At 39.1% G+C, this 25928-nt stretch overlaps 2 protein-coding genes across 4 annotated transcripts in view; one reads left to right on the forward strand and one right to left on the reverse strand.

The window, feature by feature from the left end:
* Positions 1-176: 176 nt before the first annotated feature.
* The window catches only part of qin, a 69570-nt gene continuing 43818 nt past the window's right edge, over positions 177-25928 (reverse strand). Inside the window, exons 4-11 of one of the 2 annotated variants that reach the window (XM_002056190.4) lie at positions 6967-7170; positions 6753-6904; positions 5421-6113; positions 5225-5362; positions 4123-4571; positions 2857-4059; positions 1310-2487; positions 177-1244 (exon numbers count right to left, since the gene is read on the reverse strand). In XM_002056190.4, the coding sequence (XP_002056226.3) occupies positions 513-1244; positions 1310-2487; positions 2857-4059; positions 4123-4571; positions 5225-5362; positions 5421-6113; positions 6753-6904; positions 6967-7170 (4749 nt within the window). In that variant the 3' untranslated portion in view covers positions 177-512. Of the gene's footprint in view, positions 1248-1309; positions 2488-2856; positions 4060-4122; positions 4572-5224; positions 5363-5420; positions 6114-6752; positions 6905-6966; positions 7171-25928 lie in introns of both variants that reach the window. The other variant, XM_015170383.3, reaches the window with a different exon arrangement.
* Positions 11897-25669, forward strand: LOC6632587 (uncharacterized). 2 transcript variants are annotated; one of them, XM_032433523.2, is made up of 5 exons: positions 11897-11967; positions 12455-12744; positions 23519-23713; positions 24622-24732; positions 24811-25669. In XM_032433523.2, the coding sequence occupies exons 2-5, from the start codon at positions 12684-12686 to the stop codon at positions 25035-25037; spliced, it is 594 nt and encodes a 197-aa protein (XP_032289414.1). In that variant the 5' UTR covers positions 11897-11967; positions 12455-12683; the 3' UTR covers positions 25038-25669. The 2 variants fall into 2 exon arrangements, with proteins under 2 accessions (XP_032289414.1, XP_032289415.1); XM_032433524.2 differs by lacking the exons at positions 11897-11967; positions 12455-12744 and adding an exon at positions 22578-22645.

The raw sequence follows: 25928 nt of genomic DNA on the forward strand, positions 1-25928 counted from the left end.
ATATCAATCGTATATAAGATATTTTAAATATACGTTTACATGAACTTTAAATGGGCGTAATATGAACGTGTAAAGCTCCATAGAACAGATTGTAATCAAACTAAATGGTTGGATTTCAAAGCGAGAATTTTTGAATGCCAAGCAATTGGGCTCATTCGCAGCGAAAAAGAGGCATATTCTGTGACAATATATTTTATTTATTTGAACTATTCCAATTAATGGGCATTTCAGAAAACTTCAAAAACCAATAACTTTTAAAACTAAACATTTTGATTAGCTTTTCACCATCTGCAAACAAAGAATGAATAGCAAGTCATCTTTACTTTAATAGATGAAAAATATTAGATTAGTATATGTATTAGTAAATACATATTGGAATATCTAAGCAGAAAAATAAAACTAAAGTACATATTTAAATATGTAATTAGATCAATGTTTTAAATAATTGGTAATTGCATCTTCTTTTTGGCTACTTCTGATTGAGAACATTTAATTAACATGTCATTTTATAACTATTTCAATACGAACATTCGACTGTCAATTAAGGGTTTATATAGAAGATCGGTTTTGTATTTGTTCTCATAGATATCTACCTCGTAAAGCTTAAAGCCATGTCTGATGGAATCACTGGACGAACCCGGATCCGAATCATCGTAATCGTCACTGTTGTCATTGTAATTTATCGGATTGTGAACCCGTGCAAACACTGAGGGATATTTACATAGACACGCTTGGAGTGCCTGACGCACGGATGTGTCCGCAAAGTTTTTATTCAATTTGATGCCATTGAGTTTGACACGGCATGTTCGCAGCGGGAACATAAACAGCTGCTTGGGCATTACCTTTAGATCGTTAAAGGGCAACATTTCGGTGTCATGGAAATCGATATAGTAAACAGTCGCCTGATTGACAGCTTGATGCAGCTCCTTGATAACGGCGCGATACCATTGACTATCACGACTATAGCGGGCCAAACATAATGTATTTAGCTGCACAGGATTCAGCTGCGCAGCTTCCCTGATCAATGCGCTCGTCTCCTGGGCCAAAACAATTTGCTGTTTGGCAAATTCGGTCAGTTGTGGCGTTATCTGCAGCTCTGTGGCAGACAACACTTTGTCAATGCTGCACGTAAATTGGTTGACGCCCGTGGGCAGACATTGTGGCTTAAAGCATCCGTCGCCGTCGTGATAGGAACGCTCCGTGGATGTGTCCATTGGCGAGAAATGTGCGCTCTCCAACCTTTCCTGCTAAATAAACAAAATGTGCCTTACCATCAGATAACGGTATGAGGAATCAGCATCAAAACTACCTTATAACGCAGTTGAATGCGACGACGCATCTGATCCATGGCAGATATGCCCCGCGGTGGTATAAAGCTATCCTGCTCTGATACGGGACTAGCTGTGTTTTCATTATCATCATCATTGGAAATACCTTCATCGACCTCCTCGTCGACGTAGTCATCCGAAAATCCCTCGTTTGAGTTTTTTTCAATCGAATCATCTGCATCGCTGTCCCCTTTCTCAAAGTCGACGCTCGTTTGGAGCTTTGGTTCAGCCGCCTCTTTGCAATCGAAATCGGTTTGGAAATCCAAACGCTGCATCTCTCTGCTGTCCATCATGTACTTTTTTTTAGTCGGCGGCGGCTGGGCTGTCGTATTGGCTTGTCCGCCCGTTATCGGCGGCTGGAACTCGCTCAACTGCTTTAGCTCATCGAACACCTTGAAGATCTTTAGGATCTCTGCGCGCTTCTGTTTAATTTCATGATCACTCTGGAGTGGCACGCGTACCGCCATTTCGTTATTCAACATCATGGTGGCTATATCCATGTCGCCCACCTTGAGTTGGCATTGCGGCAGCCCGTTGGCCCCTTGAGGCTCCACCACGCGCACGCTGCTCAGCTTCATGACCACTGTCTGATGCACAGTGTCCATTGTCGTCAATGTGTAATTCTTCTGCTTGGGCTGCACACCGTGGATTCCCACGCGCCAGCACAGGGAACTTAGCTGTGGGAACGGCGCATAGGGTAACATCTGGGCCGGCTTTACCTTCTCCTCATTACCATAGTCCACATAGTACACCTTGTGCTCACCCTTGGGGCTCAGCTTGCTCTGGACAATGCCGCGATAGAAGAGATTGTCCAAGTGGTAGATGACTACAACGGGCTGACCCACTACATAGATGCTGGGCTCCTGCTTCTCCAGCAGTGGCTTAAAATGCTTCACCAGCAAATTGCGCATATGATGTATAAACGACTCATCGGTGGCCAGGCTCAGGTATACCTCACACTGGTGATTCACATAGGTGGGTAGAGCGGTAAAAATACTTTTCTTACATTGACGCGGCTGCAGCCAGGCCGGCGGTGGCTCACTGCAGCCAGTGGTGGGTGTGTTGATATTTAAATCCTTGAGCAGCTCCAGTGGTGGCATTTCATCGTTATGCTCGAAGTCCTGTTTGAAATATGAATCCTGTGGCAAGGTCACGGAGCCTAAAATAAAAGAAGCATCAAATAAAAGTGAGCTTTAAAAACGTGTAAAGCGTGTTGTAATTTTGACAGGAAATGTGTTTTTGAGTCGTTATAACCATGCTTTCCTGGCCATCCACCTTAACGTACACCAGAGTCTTATTTTTAAAGATATTGTCATGAAACTGCATAAGTTCGATTTTTTGTTGCTTATGTCCCAGTTGGCTGTATATAAAATAATAAATTTCTAGACCATATGCAAGTTAAGTTATTTCATTGAAAATTGGGGAACAATTTGCTAAGGGAAAATCACGCTTAAAATTATGTCCTAAGCTTCAGGCCGAGCCATTGAGAATTATTGCTGTTGATAAACTTGTCAATATCTATGCATACCTGTAGTTCTGCCCACCTTTTCGAGGCAGGCAAGCAATTCAGCGTCATCATCATCATCATCTTCCCGCTGGGAGCTACTGCGGCTGCTGCTGCTGGCTAACAATGGCAGATCCTGTTGCAGTAACATTAGTGGATCACTTAAAGCCCGATCTTTCTGCAATAATAGCTCATTGATGTTCGTATACTTGATGCGTGCCGGTGAGAAGGGGCCACTGATTTCGGTGTGTCCGCCCCACAAAGTGACACGCGTACGACCACCATCGCGCCCATGCCCGATGACATGAAGCGTACTGTAAGCCTGTAGCTGCGTCTTGAAGAACTCAATGTCCTCCGGTGACCACTCAGCGCCATTTGGAATGATGCCGTACAGACGACAACACAAGGCGCTGTTGCTGACGCGCTCCAGAACCTCATCCATGATGGTTAGGCTGCTGGAAGGTACTCCCAGGGCCAGTTCGCCAATGTCGCGCAGACGCACATTGTATTTGGAGTTGGCGCCTTGGGTAGGGCCAACAATCTGGCCGCGATGCCAGAGCACCTCCAGATCCCCCTTGGCCATGACACGCACAAAGCACATATCACCCGGCTGCCAATTTTGCTTGAGCGCATGGGTCTGGTACATTTCGTCGGCGTTTACTTGTACGGTCTTCCTTAGCTTCGCAAGGGCCGAGACGAAATGTGTGAGCGTCACATAGAATTCACCCGGATGCTCTACGTAGATCACCTCGATTTGTGAGCGATTCTGTCTATCTGACGTCTTGAAAGGCATCGATGGCTGCAATTGCAACTTGGCCTCTTCAATCAATTTGCGGGTATCCGCATCTAGTTGCGAGTGTCGCCCAGGCTGCGGTTTAATTACTCTGCTGCTCTCGCCACTGGACTGACAATGACCCTGGGCCACCAGCATGGCGCCCACATTGTTTTGCTCATTGCCGCTGCGCGTGAAATGGATGGCGACATGGGCCACCTCGTCGCGCACATAGACCACCTCCATTTGAAGTTTGGGATTCGATGTTAGCTGCTTGAACGCGTCAATTGCAGCTGGTGTCCAAGCATAGTTGTGCTCCTGCAGTGTCTCCACATCGGCTAGGCGACACTTAATGGCTAGCTCTTGTGTCCAGAACTTGTGTGGCAGCATAAACAGCTGATCCCAATAGAGTTTCTGTGAGATGCCGCTGTCCACCAGACGCACACGCACATAGCCTGCGAGTGAAAAGTTAACATCAGTTGTGGAGCTGGCTAATTGGGTTGCCGATCACAACTCACCCTCGGGCAGCATATGCTCAATGCAGGCGCGTTGCCATTGACCCTCCGACTGTATCACGCAGCTCAGCTGAAGGCGACCCAAATAGATGGGTTCCAGCTGGCTGAGACTCAGGTGATCCATGAAGCCTTGCAGCTCGCGCTGCAGAGTGCATCGTTTCAGCTCCAGTTCGTGTGGCATAACATAGAACTCTTGCGGATGCTCAACATGGAGCATCTGGATTATTAGCACATCCCCCACATGGGGCACAAATTTCGGCAATCTCTGCGATTGCAACGCCATCAATTGTTGTGGTTGCGGTACCTGCGTGGTGGCAAGTCCACGTGCACGTGCCATCCCTGTATATAAAAAAGATTCACGCACCGAAATGTTTGACTCGTAGTTGTTTACGATCAGATCCTCGTAGAGCTGTGATCCCGAGGCGTGCATAACGGTAACGTGCACTGGATTGCTAGCGGAAAAAATTGAATACAAAATTTAGATTCCAGCTGGATAGAAGGAAGGGAGTTCATCCCTTTTTTTCTTTATACCCAAATTATAGACCAGTCTTTCAATCATTTAGTAAACTATTCAATTATATTACCCGTCCACTAGGGAATCATTCAATTTATTCATTAGTCAGTCATATATTAGTCAGTTAGTCCCTGCTCAATCAAATCACTCAACGAGTTTATCACACAATCAGTTCCTACGTACATAATTCAGTTTACCAACCAGTTAATTGGTTTAATAAGTTTAAATGGCTTATCAATCAATCAGTCTATCCATCAATAAGTCCACTTATCGATTAAGCAATGAACCAGACAGTTAATCCATCTTCAATCAATGTCTCTATCACTCAATCATGACCATCAATCAACTTATCTAAGACTAACATATTGATGTCAGTTTATAAATTAATCAGTCAGTCCATCATACGATCAGTCAATCTGGATGACTGATCAATCAGAGTATCCATCAGCATCTCAGTTCATATTTTAATCAATCAGTCCATCAACTAATCGATCACTCTGTCAGTTGCTTAATCAATCAATCAGCCAGTCACCCAATCAGTCATTCCATAAATTTCTAGCCAAATGATGAATTGATAACTGTTGAACGTACTCTTGCACCATCTGTTTAAGAAAGGCGCCCGCCTGTGGTTCCCATTCGGTACCGCCATTGCTGGGCATCAGCTGCTTCAGGCTGCAGTGGACGGCGGCATACGGCAGCGTTGCCAGATGGTCGGGCAGCCGACGGAAGCTGCACGTGATTTGAGATTAATTTGAAATGAATTTATTTAAAGCAAAGATTAGCTTACTTGTTGCTGTGCACCATATGGGAGAGACCGATGTCCGGCAAGAAGACATTATAGATATCACGCATTTCCGCCTTCTGGCTGACTAGTGCACGATGCCAGCGATCCATTTCGGTTTGACTGTGGCACGTGATATACTGCTGACCCACCACAATGACGTCTGGTGGCTTGCAGTCGGGCGTTTCGGCAAATGCCTCCAATTGCTCGCGTATGCGTTGGGCCGCATTGATGCACTGCACGTAGAAATCCTCCGGGGATTGTATCGAACGGACACGCACCATTGCATCAGTGTGGAACCAGCCGCCCATAGGATTCAAAAGATTATTGGATGCGGATTGCATCGAATTCGACTTGCTGATATCCATCGCAGAGAATGTGTGCACAAAGTTGTGCTGTTGAGCCGGTTGCTCGCCAACGTTGCTATTCATTGAGCTGCAGCTGCTTTTGATCTTTTTGGGACGACGTTTTTGCTTTTTGCCGTGTGCTGAGCCCGTAGTAGGAGACAGATGAGCTGCTTTCTGGTCCGGCCAGGAATTGCTCACGCTCGATTCGCACGAGTTGTGCGGCTGGCTACTATCCGAGATGGTGCTCTGATGCCCGTACTCGTTATTGAAGCGCACCTTAATTTGGGGGTCGACAAAATGGCACTCAAAATGCTTTTCAATCAGTTCCGATAGATTATTGGTGGTGTTTAAGCTGTCAGAGGACAAAACAGTTCAGAAAATTTTGAGCAATTAAAGTATACACCAAAGGACTTTAGTTTTACTTATTTATTAGAATACATTTTAAAAATTAAAAAGATCAGCTTTACGTTTGTGGGCTGTAAGGGATTCGTTCTTATAAGTTAGGACGGAACTGGCCACGGCAAATATATGTTTAGTCTCAGTGTTTAAAGTTATAATCTTTAAGGTTCAGATATATGTACATATGCATATTAGGTTTATTCGAAAACGAACCGAAACTACATGTTACTCTCTTTGAATTAAACCTAGAACCAAATCACAGGTCAACCTGTGCCAAAGTATTTTAATAGTAAAGCATTGTAAATCCCGATTCTATGCGAAATTATATTTAGGTGTATCAAATCGGTAATCATTTATTGGTTTAAAAGATAGCTGTACTTTGCACCTCTGGAACAAAGTATAATTATATATACAAAATAGATATGTGCTCTTTAAGGAATTCTTTCTTTAAAAACTAATAGCTTTGACGTTCAGCTTTATGCATTCTTTTCATTTATAATTATTATAAGGTTATATAATAAAATGTTGGCATTGGTTATTAGATAAATATATAAATAAATATTAAAAAAGATTCTTAATTTTAAACACTTACTGATAGGGATTGTTGTTGATCTTGGTAACCTGCACATAGGTGGGTATTTTCTCCAGGTGCTCAGTGACAATCACAATAACATCTTTGAGCCAAATATCCTGCGGCACCTCAAGACGATCATTGACACCGCTGTGCAGGATTTGGCGTAGGTTCTAGGGAAAGGTGGACAATTAAATAGATAAATGCAATTTGGGAGGGACGGTGCTTTGCTCACCTTTAGAACTGTCTCATAGCCATTCAGTTGGCTCATTGCCATATTTAGTTGCACCTGCGGCGACAGGCTGGACTCGCGCAGCATCTCAATGGCCTGCAGTTGGGCATTCTGCAGCTGGCCATGCAGCAGCCGGAAACGCTCCGTGATGCTGTCCAGTGTTTCGGCGGCAAAGTTGCCAAGTTTGTCTTTCGTGTTCTTCACCACCTGCAATAGAGTTGGAAGAGCTGAGTTGGGGGCATCACCATTAAAAGACATTCTAATGATACGAGCTGACTACAAGAGTCAGCCGCCTGTTGCCTGCCAGCCTGCTGCAGGTGAATGGCGAGCACCACTCGAGTTGCCACTTTTAATTGTGCATTTCTCAATGCTTCTTCGTCGAATGATCATTATCAGCAAGTTGGTTAGATACACTTGTCTTTATGTATACAGGGTATACCCATTGAAGTTGTCTATGAGAGGGGAATATTCAAATTGGAAATTTACATAAATATCAAACGATTTGAATATACCCTCCTATTGTGCATGTTGGTATATCAGACATTTTTAAAATGTGCATATATATTCATGATCAAGAGCACAAACTGAGTCGATATAGTCATGTCTGCCTGTTTATCTGTCTGTTTGACTGCATTCAGCTCGGTAACTCTATGAGCTTGCATCCATAAACTTGGAATAATGTCTCCTCTTTGCCCTCAAATAGATAAATACATAATAATATAATATAAATAAATATTATATAATATAAATAATATTATATAATAAATATTGATAGGGTAAGTTAAGAGCCAGAAATTTGCAGTATATCTCAGATGATAGCTGATGAGACTTTTGTTTATCACACGATTGGATTCAAGCTCATTTTGAAAGATAATTAATTTGAAAAAAAAAAATTCGACAGATTTTGGAAAATCTACCTATTTTAGATACAAATGCGGCTCAAATGTTTTATGTGCGACCTTTATCGAGACGTATTTCACGCTTTTCAGTAAATCCCCCCAATCCGGGTGGAAATGTGTATCAAGCATCAAGTTTTTTCAATTCTTTATTATAAAAGAATGAATAAATACTATTATTGAATCTTTTACTTCTTATATATGTTTAAATTTCACAAATAGATTTTATTTTTCCTATAGCAGAAGTAGGAAAGTTATAGTTAAAGGGTGTCTCCCAGTCAAGCATCAGCTCGCCAGAGCAGTCTTATTGTTGTTGCTTTTATTGTTATTGTGGGACTTTTGAAAGTGATTGTAAAAACCACCAAAAAAAAAAAAAATGTATATATACAAAAATGAAAATGCCTTCGCTGCTTTGGGCTTATGACAGCTGATTTGTTGCAGATGACAGGCAAGTTCGCGCCAATCGCTCGGTTCTACCATAAATGGCAGCGGGCTTTGATATCGGCGATCTGAGATCGGGGCGAATGTGTAAATGAGTGCCATATTGGAACGTTGGCACATCATTAAACCGAAACTGTTTTTTTGTTTGGGGGGAGGGGGGCAGGGCAGCCAAAATGTATAAATTGTTTTACACATGCATTTGAAGTGCGCGACGCGACGACACGAGTCGAGATCAAATCAATTTACACTTGACCTTGTCCCGGCCAGAGCCGCCGGAGGGGCATACACGCAATGAGATATGCTCTATGGCTTTGGGTTCATACAATTTTTAATAGGCACGACCTAATTGCAGGCCATAAATACATATGAGCTTTAAGCGTTCTCAGCTGCTTGCCAATTAGTTTTAATGGCCAGCATCGAAAATAGTTTTCTCAATAATCTGCAATTTCGGTGCGCACTTCAAAGTAATCGCAACACACACACACACACATATACACACTTCCTACGGCAACAGCGAGTCACTCAGTCAGCCAATCAGTCAGTCAGTCAGTCTGTCTGTCAGGCTTTTCAGAACTTGTCGAGAGTGTGGCTTTAAAAGCGTAACAATAATAATAACTAGGCACTAAAATCTCGATACTTGAGCCTATGCTTTTTTGCTTTCGGCTGACCAGCAGCAGGCAAGCAAGAATTGAAGTCAATGCGCTCTTGGCTATAAGAATTCTTGGTTATTGTCAAAATAACGTAACTACTCCGCTGTATACGAACTACAAATACCCTATCCTGCAATTATCTAGCATTTTATTTTATTTTTGTATCTTTAACTTTACATCAATAAACCACAATAAACCAAATAGTTCCAATGGACATTTTCGTAGCTCAACAAAAAGTTCTTAAATGAAGTTGCTGCACAACGTTTACACTATTATTACGAAAAGTTTTTGTAGCTAAAGATTTTTACTAGATTTTTGTATAAAATAAAGATGTCCTAAACAAACTTACTGCGAAATGTTTAAATTTATAGCTCAAAAGTGTATAACTCAAGATTGTTGTTTGTCTGCGGAATATTTTGTACTAGAGTTTTGTTTGTTTTATAAATACGAAACATACTCTGTAAGAAATTATAAGTTAAGATTCTTGTTAGTATTTGCAATGTTTTGTGATAGACTTTTGTTTGTTTTAAAAATTAAGAAACGTGTTGGCGGCTCTAAAAATGAAGCAGCTGCGTTTCTTTTGATGTATTTTACAGCTGTCGACACAGTCGGAAGCTCTACCATTAAAACGTTTGGAGCACACGAAAAGCAACCTTGCGGCAAAATGTTTGGTATAAAACTACTAAGGAAGCGCATACTAAAAAGTTGGGGGCTTTAATTATTTTAGTTGCCAATAATTCGCTCTTAATTTGAAGCAGCTGCATTTAGCGCCCATTAAAACAATTAGCAAGCAATTGAAATAGTAAAAAATAAAAATAAAATAAGTAAAAGATGATTGCGCGCAATTTCGACTGCACAAAATTTGGAAGTGTTTTTTTTTTTGCTTATTTTTGTGTGTGTGTGAGTAACTAAGTAACTCAGTCAATCGCAAAGCCACTACATTTGGCCAGTTTATCAATTACGGACGGACAATTTACTGGCGCTTTGAGCCGCCTCGTTAGCCGCCGCATTGCCCATTCTGCCCATTAAAAATGTTTAGGACGGGTATAATGATTTTGTACAAATGTATGCAGCAGACAGAGGGAGGCCTCCCTGATCACATGTACATATGTTCTATATAATATAGTGAGTGGATCTCAGAGACGATACGAGAGACTTCAGGCCTTGAATATCATATATATGCCCTGTATATCATTGATGACTTATTTTGTTTTTGTGAGATCGATATGTTTTTTAAGCACAAATCGGAGCTTTTAAGAGCTGGAGACATAATTCTGGGTATGAAAATTATCTTGAGCCTGGACATTTAAACTTATTCGGATGATACATTTATGCCCTGAAAATTTCATAAGGGTCGCAAAATAAAAACCCAAGTTAGACAAGAACATGTTTTCCATAGGACGGAAGGGAAAGAAGCACAGCTCCAGTGTAAATTGCGTATTTCTGTGAGGATATGTGTTTAGAAAAAAGCTAGAATGATTGTAGCGGCAGCTCGACCAGCGCTTAGGGCATCTCTTAGTCAGGCACTCCCAACTAAAGCACTTTTTCTTTGCGGTGCGTGCCTCAGAGTTGTAATGAGAAATCAACTTTTGCTATTTGTAATTTTTATTTGTTTATATAATAGATAATTCGTGCTATTTAATTTTAATGATCTGATGTGGGCGACTCGTGGAAGCAAAAGTTGTGTTTTGTGCACGCCTCAGCCCAGCCCCTGCCTAATGTGATTATGATTTATGCGAATTGTGAGAGGCCTTGAAAGCTGTTCCTGTCTAAAGTCGAAAATAAACCAGGCTAATTAGGCATGCTAGTCAGCGTGGCAGGCGCCTAAAATAAATCAGGCTAAATACACATTCAAATGCGCTCCAGACTGAAAGTGCACAAAAAATAAAAGGTGTCGGGATTGGAAAGAGCGGAAAGAGCTTAAAATGTCGAAGATTTAATACCTTTGGGCTGGCAGAGGCGCTGGCAAGTGTGTACCAAGATACAAAAGTGGTTTAACTGATGCCGTTTGTTCGAGCTACAGTAGGCCCTCGCTTAGCACAAACCATCAATATAAGCGACAATTTTGAAGAGATTTTAATTTGTGAGTTTGAAGCTCTTACACGGAGGTTCTTATGAGTGTCTGCTCAGGCATTGCCCGATAGCTACACAGATCGAGTATGCAATATTTAGTTTTAGAGGACTTCTTCAAGCCTTCATTTAGTGATAAATATAAAATGCCCTCCGCTTACACATTTACTTCTGCCCTGGCAAAAAGAAGCTTTCGGGTGCCGGCTTCTTTATGGACCGTCTGGAGACATTTTAGCTCCGGTTCTGTGGCAGCAGCAGCCAACAAGAACAAGAACAATGACAAAATTGGCCACAAGGTCAGCGGCAACGCGAATTGCATACAAGATGCACGACGCTCCACTTCAGCATCGATTAGCAGCAGCCAAAAACAATATTATAAATGTATGTATATACACTATGTTTATAGAGAAGTACAAAATGAAAGGAGGCCTTCTAAGCAACGAAGTTAAGGTTTTTCAGTTCTGGGCAAAACGAAAAAATCAAACTTCTTAATTACATGATGCAGAGTCGCGACTTGGATTCATATATTTTGGTTAGGCATAACGACGCGTTGCGACTCGAGGCGAAGGTTGAGACTAGGGTCTCTCCGATCTCACTAGCTGTGTGTGTGTGTGTGACTCATCAGGCGCTTTGATTTAATTTGATTTGGAATTGCGTAAGGCCAAGTCTAGTTAGCACAATTAAAAGCGAGCACAGCTGAGCGACAAGATTTGTAGTTTCATTTTTTTTTTTTTATTTTGGAGCCACGACAAACGAGTTGGGGGCCAGGCTCAAAGCAAAAGCGACTCAAGTTTCGACTCAAGTTGTGAGTGAAGCTTGTTTGCTGTGGATGCTCGTTGCGAAAAATACAGCCAAGACAATTGAAAAATTGAAAAACACAAAATCAGTTGAAGCTGAATACGCCAAGCGAACGGTCGTTGAGCGCGACAACTGGAATTGGCTTAAAAGTATATAATATCTAAACAATATTATTTGCCACTAAATTAAGCAGTGTTGCATGCAACAACTCTTGTCTGGCAGCTGGAGACAAAGTATACATATGCGCAACAGCATAATAACAATAACAACAAATATCAAATTTGTGATGTGTGTTTAACCGTGTGTGTTTGCCTGTGTGTGTGTGTGTGTGTGTGTGTGTAGTGAAATACTCGTGTGCTATTGTTTGCTGCTACTGTTGCGGCAACTGCAACTGCAAACAACAGTCGCCCGCCCGCTACTTTGTGCCACATATTAGGCAATTGCAACAACACGGACTAGTTGATTTTTTTATGGGCCAACTCAATGCAAATTTAACACACAAAACGCTTTACTTTTTTCTTGGTGTGGCAAGCAAAACTCAAGCCGTGTAATTGCCACCAAAATTTATATTGCAGCTGCAGCTAATTTCAAATACAACAAAATAAACTAAATTTAAACGCTTTTTAATTTAACTAGCTTAAAAAATTGCACGCGTTTTTTGGTCGCGCGCGCGTTTACTTAGGCGCGGTTTTTGCCTTGCGGCTCGTAGATTGGATTGGAAAGTGGGTTTGTTGTCTGTCGCCTGTCTGGTTGGACTGCGTTTGCTTTGTCAAAAGGTCAAAAGAAACACATTAACAACGGCAACAAATCAAGCAACAGCCAGTTTAGCAACATCATTTTACTGGCAACATTCGCGTTTAGCAACATGTTGCCAAGGCTCACATTCGCTGTGCTCATCGTCTTTTGTGGATATTTACTGTTTACGGGTAAGTCGCCAAGTTGCTTATAAATCATAAATGTGTATGCAACAACAACAGAACATAAATTAAAGCCAGCAGATTTTGTTGCTGTTGCTGTTGTTGCTTTTGTTGTAACCAAATCGAATTACAGTAAAACGCAAGCTAAACGCAATAAATTCAAGCAGATTACATGACGCACACAGACGGGGGGCGGGTACGCAGTAACTGCCGCCTTGATGTGTCAGGCGTTAAAAAATATAGGAACATTAATTTTTGCTGGCCGAATAATAAATACACTTGCAGACAATATGGTTTCGGAACTTAGCCAAGTCAATGTAATCTCTAAGCACAAAAACCTAGTCCTATCTTTATGATTTCATCATATCATAATATTTTAACAAAATATATTTGTCAACACAATAAATAAACATTTAAGTTTCTATCCAAAACGGATTGTTATCATGCAAAATATTTGAACTAATAGTCAATGTTTTAAACTTAAGCTTAAAAATTCATGTGAATTTATATAGAAGCATTGCGAAAAGGGCCGAATAAAGTACATCCATCGTATCGCTGATAATTAGCTATTATTTTTGTTATTCTATTAAGTATTCAGGCTGACACTTGCATAATAAATACATAAATAATAAGAGCTGCATGGTTTAAATGAGATAATAAAATATATAAGAAGAAACAAATCAATCATCAGAACATCATTTGTGAGTTTTTATTAAGATTTCTACAAATACAAGCAAAAAATGCTTTTGTAAGGAATCATGACCTGTTGTTGGCGATTGGGTCGACTTTGACATATAAACTACCTTCTGCAAAAAGTCGTATGCATGCCAATATACATATCTAACAATATGGGAGATTATTTTTACAAAGCAACAGACCGACATTAACATAACAGTTGACTTTAAATAAAGTTGCAGCAAACAACTTTTGTTTGTCTCGCTTTGACAAAAGTAATATACCCACGGCAAAGGGTAGAAGCGCCAAAATAAACTGCAAGCAAAAAAAAAAAAAAAACGGCGTGCGAAACGCGCGCGGCCTGCGTATTTGACATTTATGGTCAAGTAGTCAACGCGTCGTCATGTTGAGATTTATTTAGTTAATGGCAAGAGGCCAACGGGGCAGAGCAGACAACTTGCAACATCGGCGACCTGCCTTTTATGAGTGCCACGCAAATCTCTGTCAAGTCGGTTGTGCAACTGCTGCCATCACATGCGAGACTTTCGCATCAGTCAACACCAATTGCAACCACCAAGACCCAAACCAAAATCAAATCCAAATCCAATTCATAATTTGTCAGGGAAGTTCTTTTTCACCTTTGACATTTGAACAGCAGCAATCTTTGTAGCTCACGAAATTTGAAGGTTGCCACAGTCCGCACCCATTACAATCGACTGCACGACATTCCATGTGGCAAGGGACGTTGGCGGACTTTGTGGTGAGGGAGGCGGACAGAGGCAGTCGGCAGTCTTAACTGAGCTTTAATATTCGCTTTTGCCATTTAGATTAGGTGCGAGAGTTCGGTTTGCGTCTAATTAACAGCCGCATTAGCATTGCATTTAATATGATTGCATAGTTATTGCCCACATGCAGTAAATGCAACAACAACAGCTGCAACAACTGTAACAACAACAACAATAGCTAAAAAGTAGTGAGAGGCAAAATGTCAAACAGTTGACAATTGTTTTTTATTTCATACTCTATGAATAAATTTTACCTAATAAAGGTTGCTTAACATAAAAGACATTTTATACCCAGCATGGGTATGAAACTATGTATATATGATGATACTTATATGCATTAGAGATTTGATATTAAAGAGTTTAAGAATCTATCATTTCAACAGCATATAAAATTCCATTTCAATTTTTAATTTAAGCCACGCTAGTGTTGAACTGGGGAAATATTACTTAACATAATTTATAATTCACAAAGGATAACTGCTAGTCGTGCAGTCTTCTCTTATATAGGTATAATTTTGTATTTGCAAATCAGATATATTACAATTGTAATGTTTTATGATATTTTTCAGTGGGGGCAACTGCATGTAAAACTATTGCCAATGCTGTGAGGGCCGCATTGAACAACAATCTTGTTGTTAAGTCTAGACATCAATTTGTAGTGACATCACGATATAAAATTCAATGCTAATTGCAGAACAACAAATAAATACAAAAATAAAAACAATCAAGCAAGTTTTCCCAAGACGCGATTTTAATGGTAATAAGAGTTGGTAAGCTTTTTACCAAATTTTTAGATTTCAGTTGCATGTTTTAGGATTTGTTAGAATGGATGTATAAACATTAAAAGAATGCTCATGTTTAGCTGTTAGAATTTATGTTAATGCAATAAATATAATGTTAATATTAAGCTGCTAAAGGGTGCATGTTAATTCAAATAACGAAGGGAATAGTTTGTGAAACTAGCAAAACCTTTTTGTTAGTGGAGGTATCTTTAAGACATTCTTGTAAAAATTGTTACAAGAAAAATAAAAAACCTTTCGATAGCTATATGAAAATGTACAAAAATGAATATTTTAACAATTCAGGTAGATAAATTAACTGTAAAATAGTTTGTCTGCTTGTTCTATCAACAAAACTGGGTCAAAAGAAGCTTGAAGCCAACTTAATTGTTTAAGTGGAAAACAGAAATCTATTTTTATCTCTATTGAAAGATAATTAATTGCTGGCTTATAATTAATTATATGCAAGCAGTCACGACAATTGACTTGGTAAAGTTGATGTCTCATCCTATGGACCATCCATGCAAATGGCAAATCTCTTAACTGATGTACAGCTAACCCAATCGCATTAACCATTCACAAATAGCGGCGTGCAACGGCGCGTATACTTGATGCAACGTCTCGAAGTAACTAACGGTCTTTTGTTTGATCTTCGAGCGCACATCCGCCACGAGCAGAGACTCAACAGCAGCAACAACAGCATGTCAAAACATTTGCCATCTACTTATAAGTATGCAAATGATTTTCATTTATGCAGCGTTGGTAGGAAAAACAAATTTATGAGACTCTGGCAAAAGTCGTTCAATATATATGTACATGCAACAATATCTGGTTAATGCGAAACGGAAACTTTTATGAAACAAAATGTCTGAGATAAAGCCTGGCTGATATATGACTGCAATAACTGCATAGTTGAGCCTATAAATTGAGGCTTGATGCTCGTTTATTTGTCGTACACATTTGACAAGCAGATAAAACTTTGCCTCCAGTTGTCACTTGTTCGCAGCGTTGTAGGTTTCTACCACTGTCGCCAGGTGGCGCTGCACAATTGCATTTGCATGTTCGCAAAATTAATTGATTTATGGGCGGATAACAAAAAGCGGGCCCCGTCCACACGCACACGTGCAGGGAGATTTACCTGTGCGTGCATTTTTGTTTATACTCTGTTTGTGCAGTGTGAAGGCGGTTAATTGGTTTTACCTTAGCCAAATTTTTGAACTTTGCAAGCTCATAACCCTCAAGTTAATTATGTGTCCTCAACTCAATCGGGCTCTGTTATACACACAATTTAAGTATAAAAATGAGCAGGTTGTCTTTTTACGAACGAAACCTTGTAAAAAATTCCGGCTTTCGACTCTCTTAACTTTTAAATATGACTTTGAAAAGAATCCAAAGTCTGTCTTAAAATAAATGAATATTTTATTATTTTATATTATTTTTCCAGTAATTATTTTTATTACTAATTTAATAAAAAAAAAATAGAATTTCTCTACTTTGATGGTAAACTCTTGATGATGTCTATTACACTTAACTTGTTTTCATCTGGGAACAGAGTATTGGGCAGTCGGCGTAAGGACTGGATATTTTGTTTTTACTTTTTGGGCGCGTAAGTCAAACATTTGGCACACATGAGAAAACAATTTATGCGCGGCTGTTGGCCAAGCAAAAAGCCAACAAATAGCCGCCCAGCTGACATATGCAAATAGCACAAAAGCGATAAGCCAAAATAAAAAAATATAATGCCGGCTCGCAATTTGATTGAGGCTAAAATCTGACGGCCAACAAGTTGGCAATAGAGTATGTAAAACAATAAAAAATACTACGCCTTCATTTGCTCTGAGGTATTTCCTTAAATTATGTGCCGAGGATCGTTTCGGTTCGCTTCGGTTTGGGTTTTGCCATCAATTTGCGATTAATGTTAATGCCATGGCATAATTTTCAATTAAAATAAAATTTGCTTTGTGCGCGACAAATTGCAAAGAAAAAACAAAAAATAAAATTCGAAAAATATATAATAAAAATTGTGCTCATTTATATTTATGAGCTGCCTGTTGATAAACTGCCTGTGGCCGAGGCGGCTTTCAATGCAATTAATATGAAATAAAAGTTTTTAATTACATACATATGCACAGGTATGCGTAGTACATAAAGAGTATTAAACAGTTTTTGACAGCAGACAATATGATTTACCTGGCCGAAAGTATGCGTACGCGTAGGTGAGAAATTAATATTTACGCAATTTTTGTGGCTGGGCACATAAATTTGGGCACAATTGAATGCGGGCCCTGAAGCATAAGTTTTAACTAGATAATAAATAATAATATGGTAAAATATTGAAAACAGAATTACCTTGAGAGCCATATTCAAATATTTTGTTAAGTTTTATTAATTTAATAATTTTATTTTGTCTACTTTAAGTTTTATTTTCAAAAGATTTTGCAAAAGATTGGAAGGATTTATAAAGTATAATGTGCTTCCTTAATTTATTGATTGAGTACTTTAAAGACGAAACGAATGAGTAAAGAAAGAATGTGATAGAATTCATATAAGTGGCTACATATGAAGTACATATGAATCACATAGAATAGAATATGGAATCATATAACTTTTAAAAACTTGTGTATTTCTCTTTAGCAAAACATAAAAGAAGGTGCATAGCTTACGGCTTAAAGAGCTTTCAATAGTCGTAAGTAGAAAGTATTGTTAGTTATAGCACAAAGCGAACAAAAGTAACAAATGTATAATAACAAAGCTCCTGACCGATTTGTGTTGCTTCAACGCTTTTCTGGCCTCATACTCCCAAAAAACATGAAAAGCATAAAACAAGTTGTATGCAATGTTTAATTGAAGAGTACGTGCTGGAATTGACTGAGATGATCTACATGCTGCTCTGCACGCAATCCGTTAAGGGTTAAAAGCCAGCAAATGCAAATTGTGCAGCATTTTATTGACAATTATGAGAAAATAAATCATTTAAAAAAAAACGTACCAAAAGACGACACAGCACATCCTTGCACAATGAGACCGCAAACAACAACTGTCGCCGCAAACATAATTCAGTTCCGCGTTGATCCATCGGCGAGTCGAATGGTTGAAAGCGGCGCAAAATAAATTAAGCTCATTATATAATTGAATCCTTGATAGGCTTATTATCCACACGGCTAGCCATGTGTGTGTATTTGTGTGCTTGTGTGTGTGATGCTTATTAAAAGGATAATGCCCAGTCAAGCGCAAAGGATGCCAATGGACAGCACAAAAATTATGTAAATGAATTTCCTGTTGCGCCTCACGCTTTCTCGTCCCGCTGCTCTCTGCCCAACCCACATAAATATCCGCTGCCAGGTGGGCAATGGCATATAGCCTGTCTTTAATAAAGATTACGCTATTCCATATAACAAAAATCCATTCGTGTGTGTACTTTAGTATAATCAATGCATTGGCTGGCTTTAAATCGTTTCGAACAGCAAAAAAATAAAACAATATGTATAAAACAAGCAGCTCAAATGTAGTTGAGTGTGCTTGCTGGGGCATACCCTGTAATTTGAGCACAGGTATCCTAAGAGGAGAACGATCTAAGGCGACCCTATACGGACTTGTTCTTAAATATAGTTATTGCAGCATTACTCCCAAACATAACTATTGATTTTTAGAGAAAGTTTAAACTTATCAGAAAACAATGTAATAAGATCAGAATTTTAGATTGATAATCTTTTAATAATAATATTTGTTTTTGATATGCTGATATCCAAACGATCTGTGCTGAAACCAGATTCTCTATTAGAATTTAAAATTTTCTGGAATACAAAGAATATAAGTAAAAATATATAAATCCGTTCCAAAAATCAGGACTACTTGCTTGAAGTTTTCAACTTAGTTTTAAAGGCGAAAGCTCTAGTTTATCAAGATCGTAAAGGTATGCTGTTGTATGTGCCCTGCACAAGCTTCACGCAACGTTATCAAATAATAATTCTTACTTCTCGATTTGATGTTTACAGGGTATACGTAAATATATTGTCAAAAGAAATCACAACGAGCTCCACCTTAAAAATGTGCATGTGCCTTGGATCGAAGCATTGCCGCGTAGTCATAGATTTTAACGGCAACTTCATGGAGTCACGATTTGTTACACATACACACACACATACATATATATATACATACATACACATACATATATTCGGTTAGACATTGGGTGTATAGCCGGCTCCTTAATCTATTGACTAAATGCATTGCATAAACTCGCGGCCAAACCTCAGCGGCGACGATTTAAACCAAAACAATGCAACAAACGAGTTCGATGCTGTTTTTTATTTTCATTTTCATTATTATACCCTTGTAGAGTATTACAGCTGCGTCGTGGACTGTGTAACACATATAAGAATTTATTTCAAACTCTATAATGTATATACATTCGTGTTCATCTCGTATGTAGTCATATATATTATATCATATCATGATATGGCCGAAAAGGGAAAAATCGATTGAGAAGTGATTGAAAAGATGATATATTGACCAATTTAATTGACAATTTTTCTCGCATATCTGCTTACTCGTATGCTAGCCAGATAAGAGTATTTAATCTTTGGCATGCCGTTCTTTTATATACTATTATTTTGATTCGTGTGACGACTGCAAATAGCTCGCAGGCGCTTTGGCTTGAGAAGCAGGCTATGCACCCATACCCCTGCCCAACCCCTTCCCATTACCCACCCACACCCCTCGCGAAACGTATTTTACGGCCATGTCAAAAATTATGAACGCAGTCAATATACATTCGATATGGATCCAGCCACTGGGTTCGCCATTAGTTCGTTTCATGAGCAAGTTTTTCACTTTAGTCGCCAACAAAATGCAAATTGCCAAATAAAATTGGGCCGAAAAATAAAACCGTTAACACGGCTTTAAGCTTTTGATTCTTATCGAGGCTATCAAATAACGCCCTCGACTACGCCTACCACTAACAAACTGGGCCGCCAGTCGGCTAGAGGCTAACAACGACTTGAAGGCGGCAAAAGTCGCGCTTTTGAACTAACCAAATCGGTTGTAACTAGTCGCAGCATTGCTTAGGTCTATTGAGTTAAGAAGAAAGAGACAGAGAGAGACAGAGAGAGAGAGAGAGAGAGAGAGATAGAGAGAGAGAGAGAGAGAGAGAGAGAGAGAGAGAGAGAGAGAGAGAGAGAGAGAGAGAGAAGAATGTGGAAGCGAATGGGTTATATGATTACAATACAATCCACTTCAAGTGCAATTGCCAGGCATTGTGTAAAAAATAATTGAAGATATAAATATTTGGTCATTTCCTGAAATTACAGCCAGATGGATGATTGAAATGGGATAAAGTAGATAACAAGTCAATTATGAACAAATATTTTTAAATTTAATTTTTATATTCTCATGGGCGAGAAATGTGTTGCAATGTCTATTTATAAAGAATCTAGCTTAAACTGGACAAAGCCGGTTAATATCCTCTATTAAGATACAGCGATAAAGAACTTTTGATCAAGCGCTTCATCGAACTGAAAGACACAATTGCCTTAACATCTTATAATTAACCAAACATATTAAATTCTTAATTTTTATAAAATCATAGTAAATTTAAAGGTTACTTTGTGGTTTATGAAATTGCATTCATATTTAAGGGTAAATGTTGTAAATTTAGAAAACGATTTGTCTAAAAGCTCAAGCTCCAGCCACAATTATCAGTCTCTGCCTAATTGCCATTGTGGCAGCATTCGATTTAAGCTGTGGTGGCATTGTCCTTGGCACTAAACAAAACATAAATAATGCCACACTTTAAATTATTCGGCTGATAAAAATGACAGGTTGGATTTATGGCATATGGATGCCACAAGAGGTAAGCGGAGCAGAACCTTTAGATAATAAGCTGCGGCTGGCTGTGATTGGGATTTCGGTAGCCAAGTTTTTATCACTCGTTAAGTTAGTGCGCAAAACCAATTACAATTGTGAAATGCGTTGTAGTTGCCACAACTCGTTGCAGGCTGCAGCGTATGGCAATTACTTTAATTATGCGACTGCAAAACCAAAAAACCCAATACACATTGGCGACGACAAGCCACCAACAAAATGTGGTTCGATGTGGTGACCGGCCAACATTTGCAACACATACATATGGGAGACGGCCGTTCGGGTTACCTAATCCATTGCCAGACGTGGCAAACGGGGTGTGCCCCACAGCCAAACATGATGCACTGCATCCGCTGGGACAGCTGCCCCGCCCAGAGTTCTCTGTCCAATCTACGCCGCGAAATGTTTCATTAGACATGATATTTTTTTTTAATCTACCATTGGTTACGCACAACTCTTGACATTAGGCGCGCTGTGCGTAGCAGATATAGATATATGTGTATATAGATATTTGCAGTTACGTTTATCTTTTTTGCAGGCTTTACAATTTGTCCTCATGGCGTTTGTGGGTTTTTGTTTGCCTCGCGACTTGCCTCTAATTGCAATTTGATTGTTTTTCGCAGTAATTATTTCAATTGTAATAAATTTTGTTGTCATTTTTACGAAAATTTAATGTTGCAATTTGTCGCAGGCGGCGTGTTTGTGTGCGTGTGTTTGCAGAGTGTGGCTAATAAACACTTTTTCAATTGCTTCTCTTAACCACAGTTTGTGTGTGTGTGTGTGTGTGTGTGTGTGTGTGTGTGTGTGTGTGTGGGCTCGTCGCAGTCGATGGGTGTTTGAATTATGTTAATTGGTTTTGCTTTGCGACATTTTCCCCTATTTTAATATTTTCAAAAATTCTGCAAAATGCACATTTTAATTTCCGAGTTGCTTATGCGTGGAGTGTCAAAATTATTCAAACTATATCGAAGGTAGAAATCGCTGGAATACGATTAAAGACCAAAATATGTGAGAAGGGGTAAGGTAGACATTCAATTACTATTTTATAAGAAAATTGTGCACAAATAACAAAAATGTCTATGGTATATTAGTTTTTTTTTCCAACATGCATAAAACTCAAATGAAAAATCAATGTGAAGGACACCCAATGACTAAAATGCCCTCGAATTTGAAAATAGCTCCAGTTTTGCAAAACTTTAGTGAGATTGTTTTCTTTTTATTCGGGAAATTTATTTTTACCATAGTTCTTGACTTCTCAAAAACCGTTATCAGGTTTATGTCATACTACATTTAGTTACTGATAATTAAAAAAAGTAGATTTAACAAAATAATTGAAATACAATGTTTTTTATCCAAAATCTAAATTGTTAACAAAAAAAAAAAGAAAATGTTTACTTCAGGAAGAATATTAATTATAAGTTAAATCTTGTTCGCGCTATCGGACAAGATAATATGTAAAAAATTATGTTTACGTCGGCCTTTTTCAAGAGGCAGCTGCCCTTCAACGAAAGTTCATATGCCTACTGCATGTAGGCAGTTGCACAACACACACTTGACTTGAATGACGGCTTACAAAATAAGCGACAGCTATAAGCACAATAACGATAACAACAACAAGAATCGAGAATAAGACAAAAAGTAAATAAAACACTGTGGAACAAGGTTAAGGTCAATTACAATTACAACAAACGACAACTGCCAACATCGTGAATAAATTGCGAGAATTGTAGAATGAAATTGAGAACAAGTTTTTAGTTTCGACCGGGCCAACGGACGGATCCGCGTGAAGGCAAAGCATGCAAAATACTTGTGAGTGGGTTGCAAATGAAGGAAGCGAACGGAGCTGCTGCAGCTGCAGTTGCAAATTAAGCTGATGAGCGATAAAAAAACAAATAAACGATGAAGACTAAATACCCTATAGCTTAAAACTATATGCGATATTTGAGGAGAATAGTCAAAATATGTTCAATACAAAAATGCATTCCGCGTAAATACTTCTTCTACGAGCGAGTTTTAATGTAGATAAGATTATTGATGACTGATCATATATATTGTGCGTGGTAAAGCTTTTAATGGCTAAGCATGGTCAAGACATCTTGCAGACTTAAACAAAGCTCAATATCTGCCTGTTTGCATGTCTATCGATATGATATAATGGAACGATGCAGTTGATCGAGAATATATAATATATATACTTTATGAGTTCGGAGATGTCTTCCTTTTTGCTTTACACATTTCACAAGAAAATTATAATATCCTCTATGAGGGTATTAAATCCAAATTATTATTAAGCAATTACGCGTGCTTGTCATTTAGTCGCAGATAAAGTATTTTCCCAAAGAAGCTGCAAGGTCAATGGCCAAAACAAGACAAAAACTTGTCAACATGGCCACAAAATGTTGCGCAACAAATGATAAAACATGAGAACATGTTGCACAATGGACAGCAGCCGAAGCGGGTCAAAATTGGAGGTCAGAGTTGATCTACAGTTGACAGCTGCGCTTCCAGAGTTAATTGCCTAAACCGAAACCGGGTGTGGTCAAACTCCAAATTATAATCTTGGCATTAATGCGATTAGCAACGCCAGCAATTGTTGTTAAAACCTTGAACTTTAAGTTTTTAGTTTTTCAGTTTTTGAGGTTTGGTTATTTATATTTCTTGTTTTGTTGTTGTTTCCTATAGATTGCCGTGAAACGGAACGCTCGAAGCGTACCAAACGGCCACGCGCGCCGGAACCGGTCAACTTCGAGCCGGAGCCGCAGCAGGATCTGGAGAATGAGGAGAGTGGCAGCCAGGAGAAGGATCTGCCCGAAATACCCGATAACTTTTTAAGTCCCTCGGTGCGAGAATATCTGGAGCTGGGCAAATCCATACCGGGTGAGCACATTACTGCTAACAAGTCAATCAATATGCGCGACTGCTCTGCATTAAATACATGCCGCAAGCACGGCCTAAATCTGGCTGAGGGAGCGGCAGCGTAATCACTGTCAGAACAACTTTAGTTACCCTGTATATTCCTATAATACCCATTGAAAATGGTTGAAATTGGTTTTAGAAGCTAGACTTAAATTTCGATCTTAAAATATTGATAAATTTCTCGATTTCTCATAAATTGAATTGAAGCCTCAGCTCTTTTAAGCCCTTCTTGATGAATTTAGGAATCAGAGAAGAAGAACATTGAAGAACATTACAAAAAGATCAGACAATAAACAGAAAAATTACTTGGGTTGAATAATCCACAAATGGAGAAGCGAAAAAGATGCCGAATCGCTATCCAAAGGCATAAAGTTTAGATGTACAGGGTATCTGTTAGTCGGACTAGAGCAGACGTATTTGTTTTCATTTGCAGCTGCAAAATGCATTTTTGTCCAGAGCGCAAATAAAAAAACGCTTTTTAAATTATTTTTCGAATGGAAAATTTGGCACAGAAGTGCAGCTACTCGTAAATTCATTTATTAGCGAGTCGAGGGGTCAAGCGAGGGGTCGGTGGAGCCAGCGGCATGTCAGATTTGTTTATGCCAACATACAACAGTTTTTTTAAGCGGCCCGCTGGCGGCGTTGTTGTGCGTGCATTTGACATTTTGCGAACGGGCCAACAGTCGTTGGAGAGAGGGGGCTAGGGCAGTTGCTGTGGCATCCATTTTTTATAGCCTGGTTTTATTTTGGGCTGCAACTGCACTTTCTTTTAAGTAAAAAATCGACACATGAAGTGAAATTGATTGGAAACAAACAAGACACGTTGTGTATTTGCCAGCGCTAATTGCAATAACCAAATAATCTTGCAGGTCGACCCGGCGTGGACTATCCGATACTCTCAGCCGTACCCTATACCAACTTCTACTGTGACGAGCAGTCCTATCCGGGCTTCTTTGCGGACATGGAAACTAGATGCCAGGGTGAGTCGTAAGCCAGAGTTACATGCATGCACGTTTATCAATGTACTTATATAGATGTTTTAAATTATATATTGACAGGCTGGCACTATTGCGACATTGATGGACGTCAGGCCTCGTTTCTTTGCCCCAACGGCACACAGTTCTCTCAGGCGGTCTTCGTCTGCGACTGGTGGTTCAATGTACGCTGCGATCTCTCCCCCCGGCTGTATGCGATCAATGCGCGTCTCTATCAGCGCCCCAAGGTGAATCCAACGCGACCACATCGCATCATTACCAAGCAGCTGGTCGAAGACATATTTACTTGAGCTGCATACCTTATTAATAGACTTTATTTAACATAGTTTTGTTGACGACTATTAGTGGTTAGATTTGGTTTCCTTAGCCACGAGCATACTTATCCATCATGTGTTTTAGATGTTTCTGATTAACTTTTGGACAGCTTTCGGCTAAAAGATTTATTTGTAAGTATCAAAGTAAACTGAAAATATAAACTGGTCGCTAATTAGAACTTTAGGAATCGTAAAATTTCTTGTATTCAAAAATAACCTTGCAAAACCTGAAAGTAAGGTTATAATGCGGCTCATAAAAATAAATATGTAGAAATATTCCTAGAAACCAATAAGTACATATACAAAGTTTGGCAGATGACCCTCTTAATCAAGAATAAAATTCGAGGGTATGCGACGAAAAGAAAAGTCTCATTTAATAATTCATTACGCAAGGTTCTCAAGGCTTAATGCCTTTCGTCCGCCGTCTGAGGAGCTCGAAATAGTTTAATATTTTAAGAAATTATAAATAACTGCATTTTCAGCTTGTGCTAATTTAAAGTGCATGCATTTTCATGATTAGATATGTTTTCATACATAAGATTCACTTTAAATGTAAAGTTTTGTGTACATATTAGTTTAAATCTAAATAAAAAATATTCTTAAGTTAAGAAAAATTTAACTTGCATTGTGCTTTATTATGTGTGGGTGGATAAATGAAAGTTCTTACAGTCCTTTATCGAATATCAAAAAAAAAAAAATGTTCAGAACATAAACATAATATTGTAGCTGAGCTAAACGCAATCGCTTTATTTGTTTTTCTTACAGCTTTGCAGATTGATTATAAAATTAGCAGAACTGTTAGATCAGAAAACTACAGTAACAACTATCGTGTGAGAAACAAAAATATCTTACAACCAAATACGAGTT

This window comes from Drosophila virilis, chromosome 2 (assembly GCF_030788295.1).
Source record: "Drosophila virilis strain 15010-1051.87 chromosome 2, Dvir_AGI_RSII-ME, whole genome shotgun sequence".
NCBI classification, from domain to species: Eukaryota; Metazoa; Arthropoda; class Insecta; order Diptera; family Drosophilidae; genus Drosophila; species Drosophila virilis.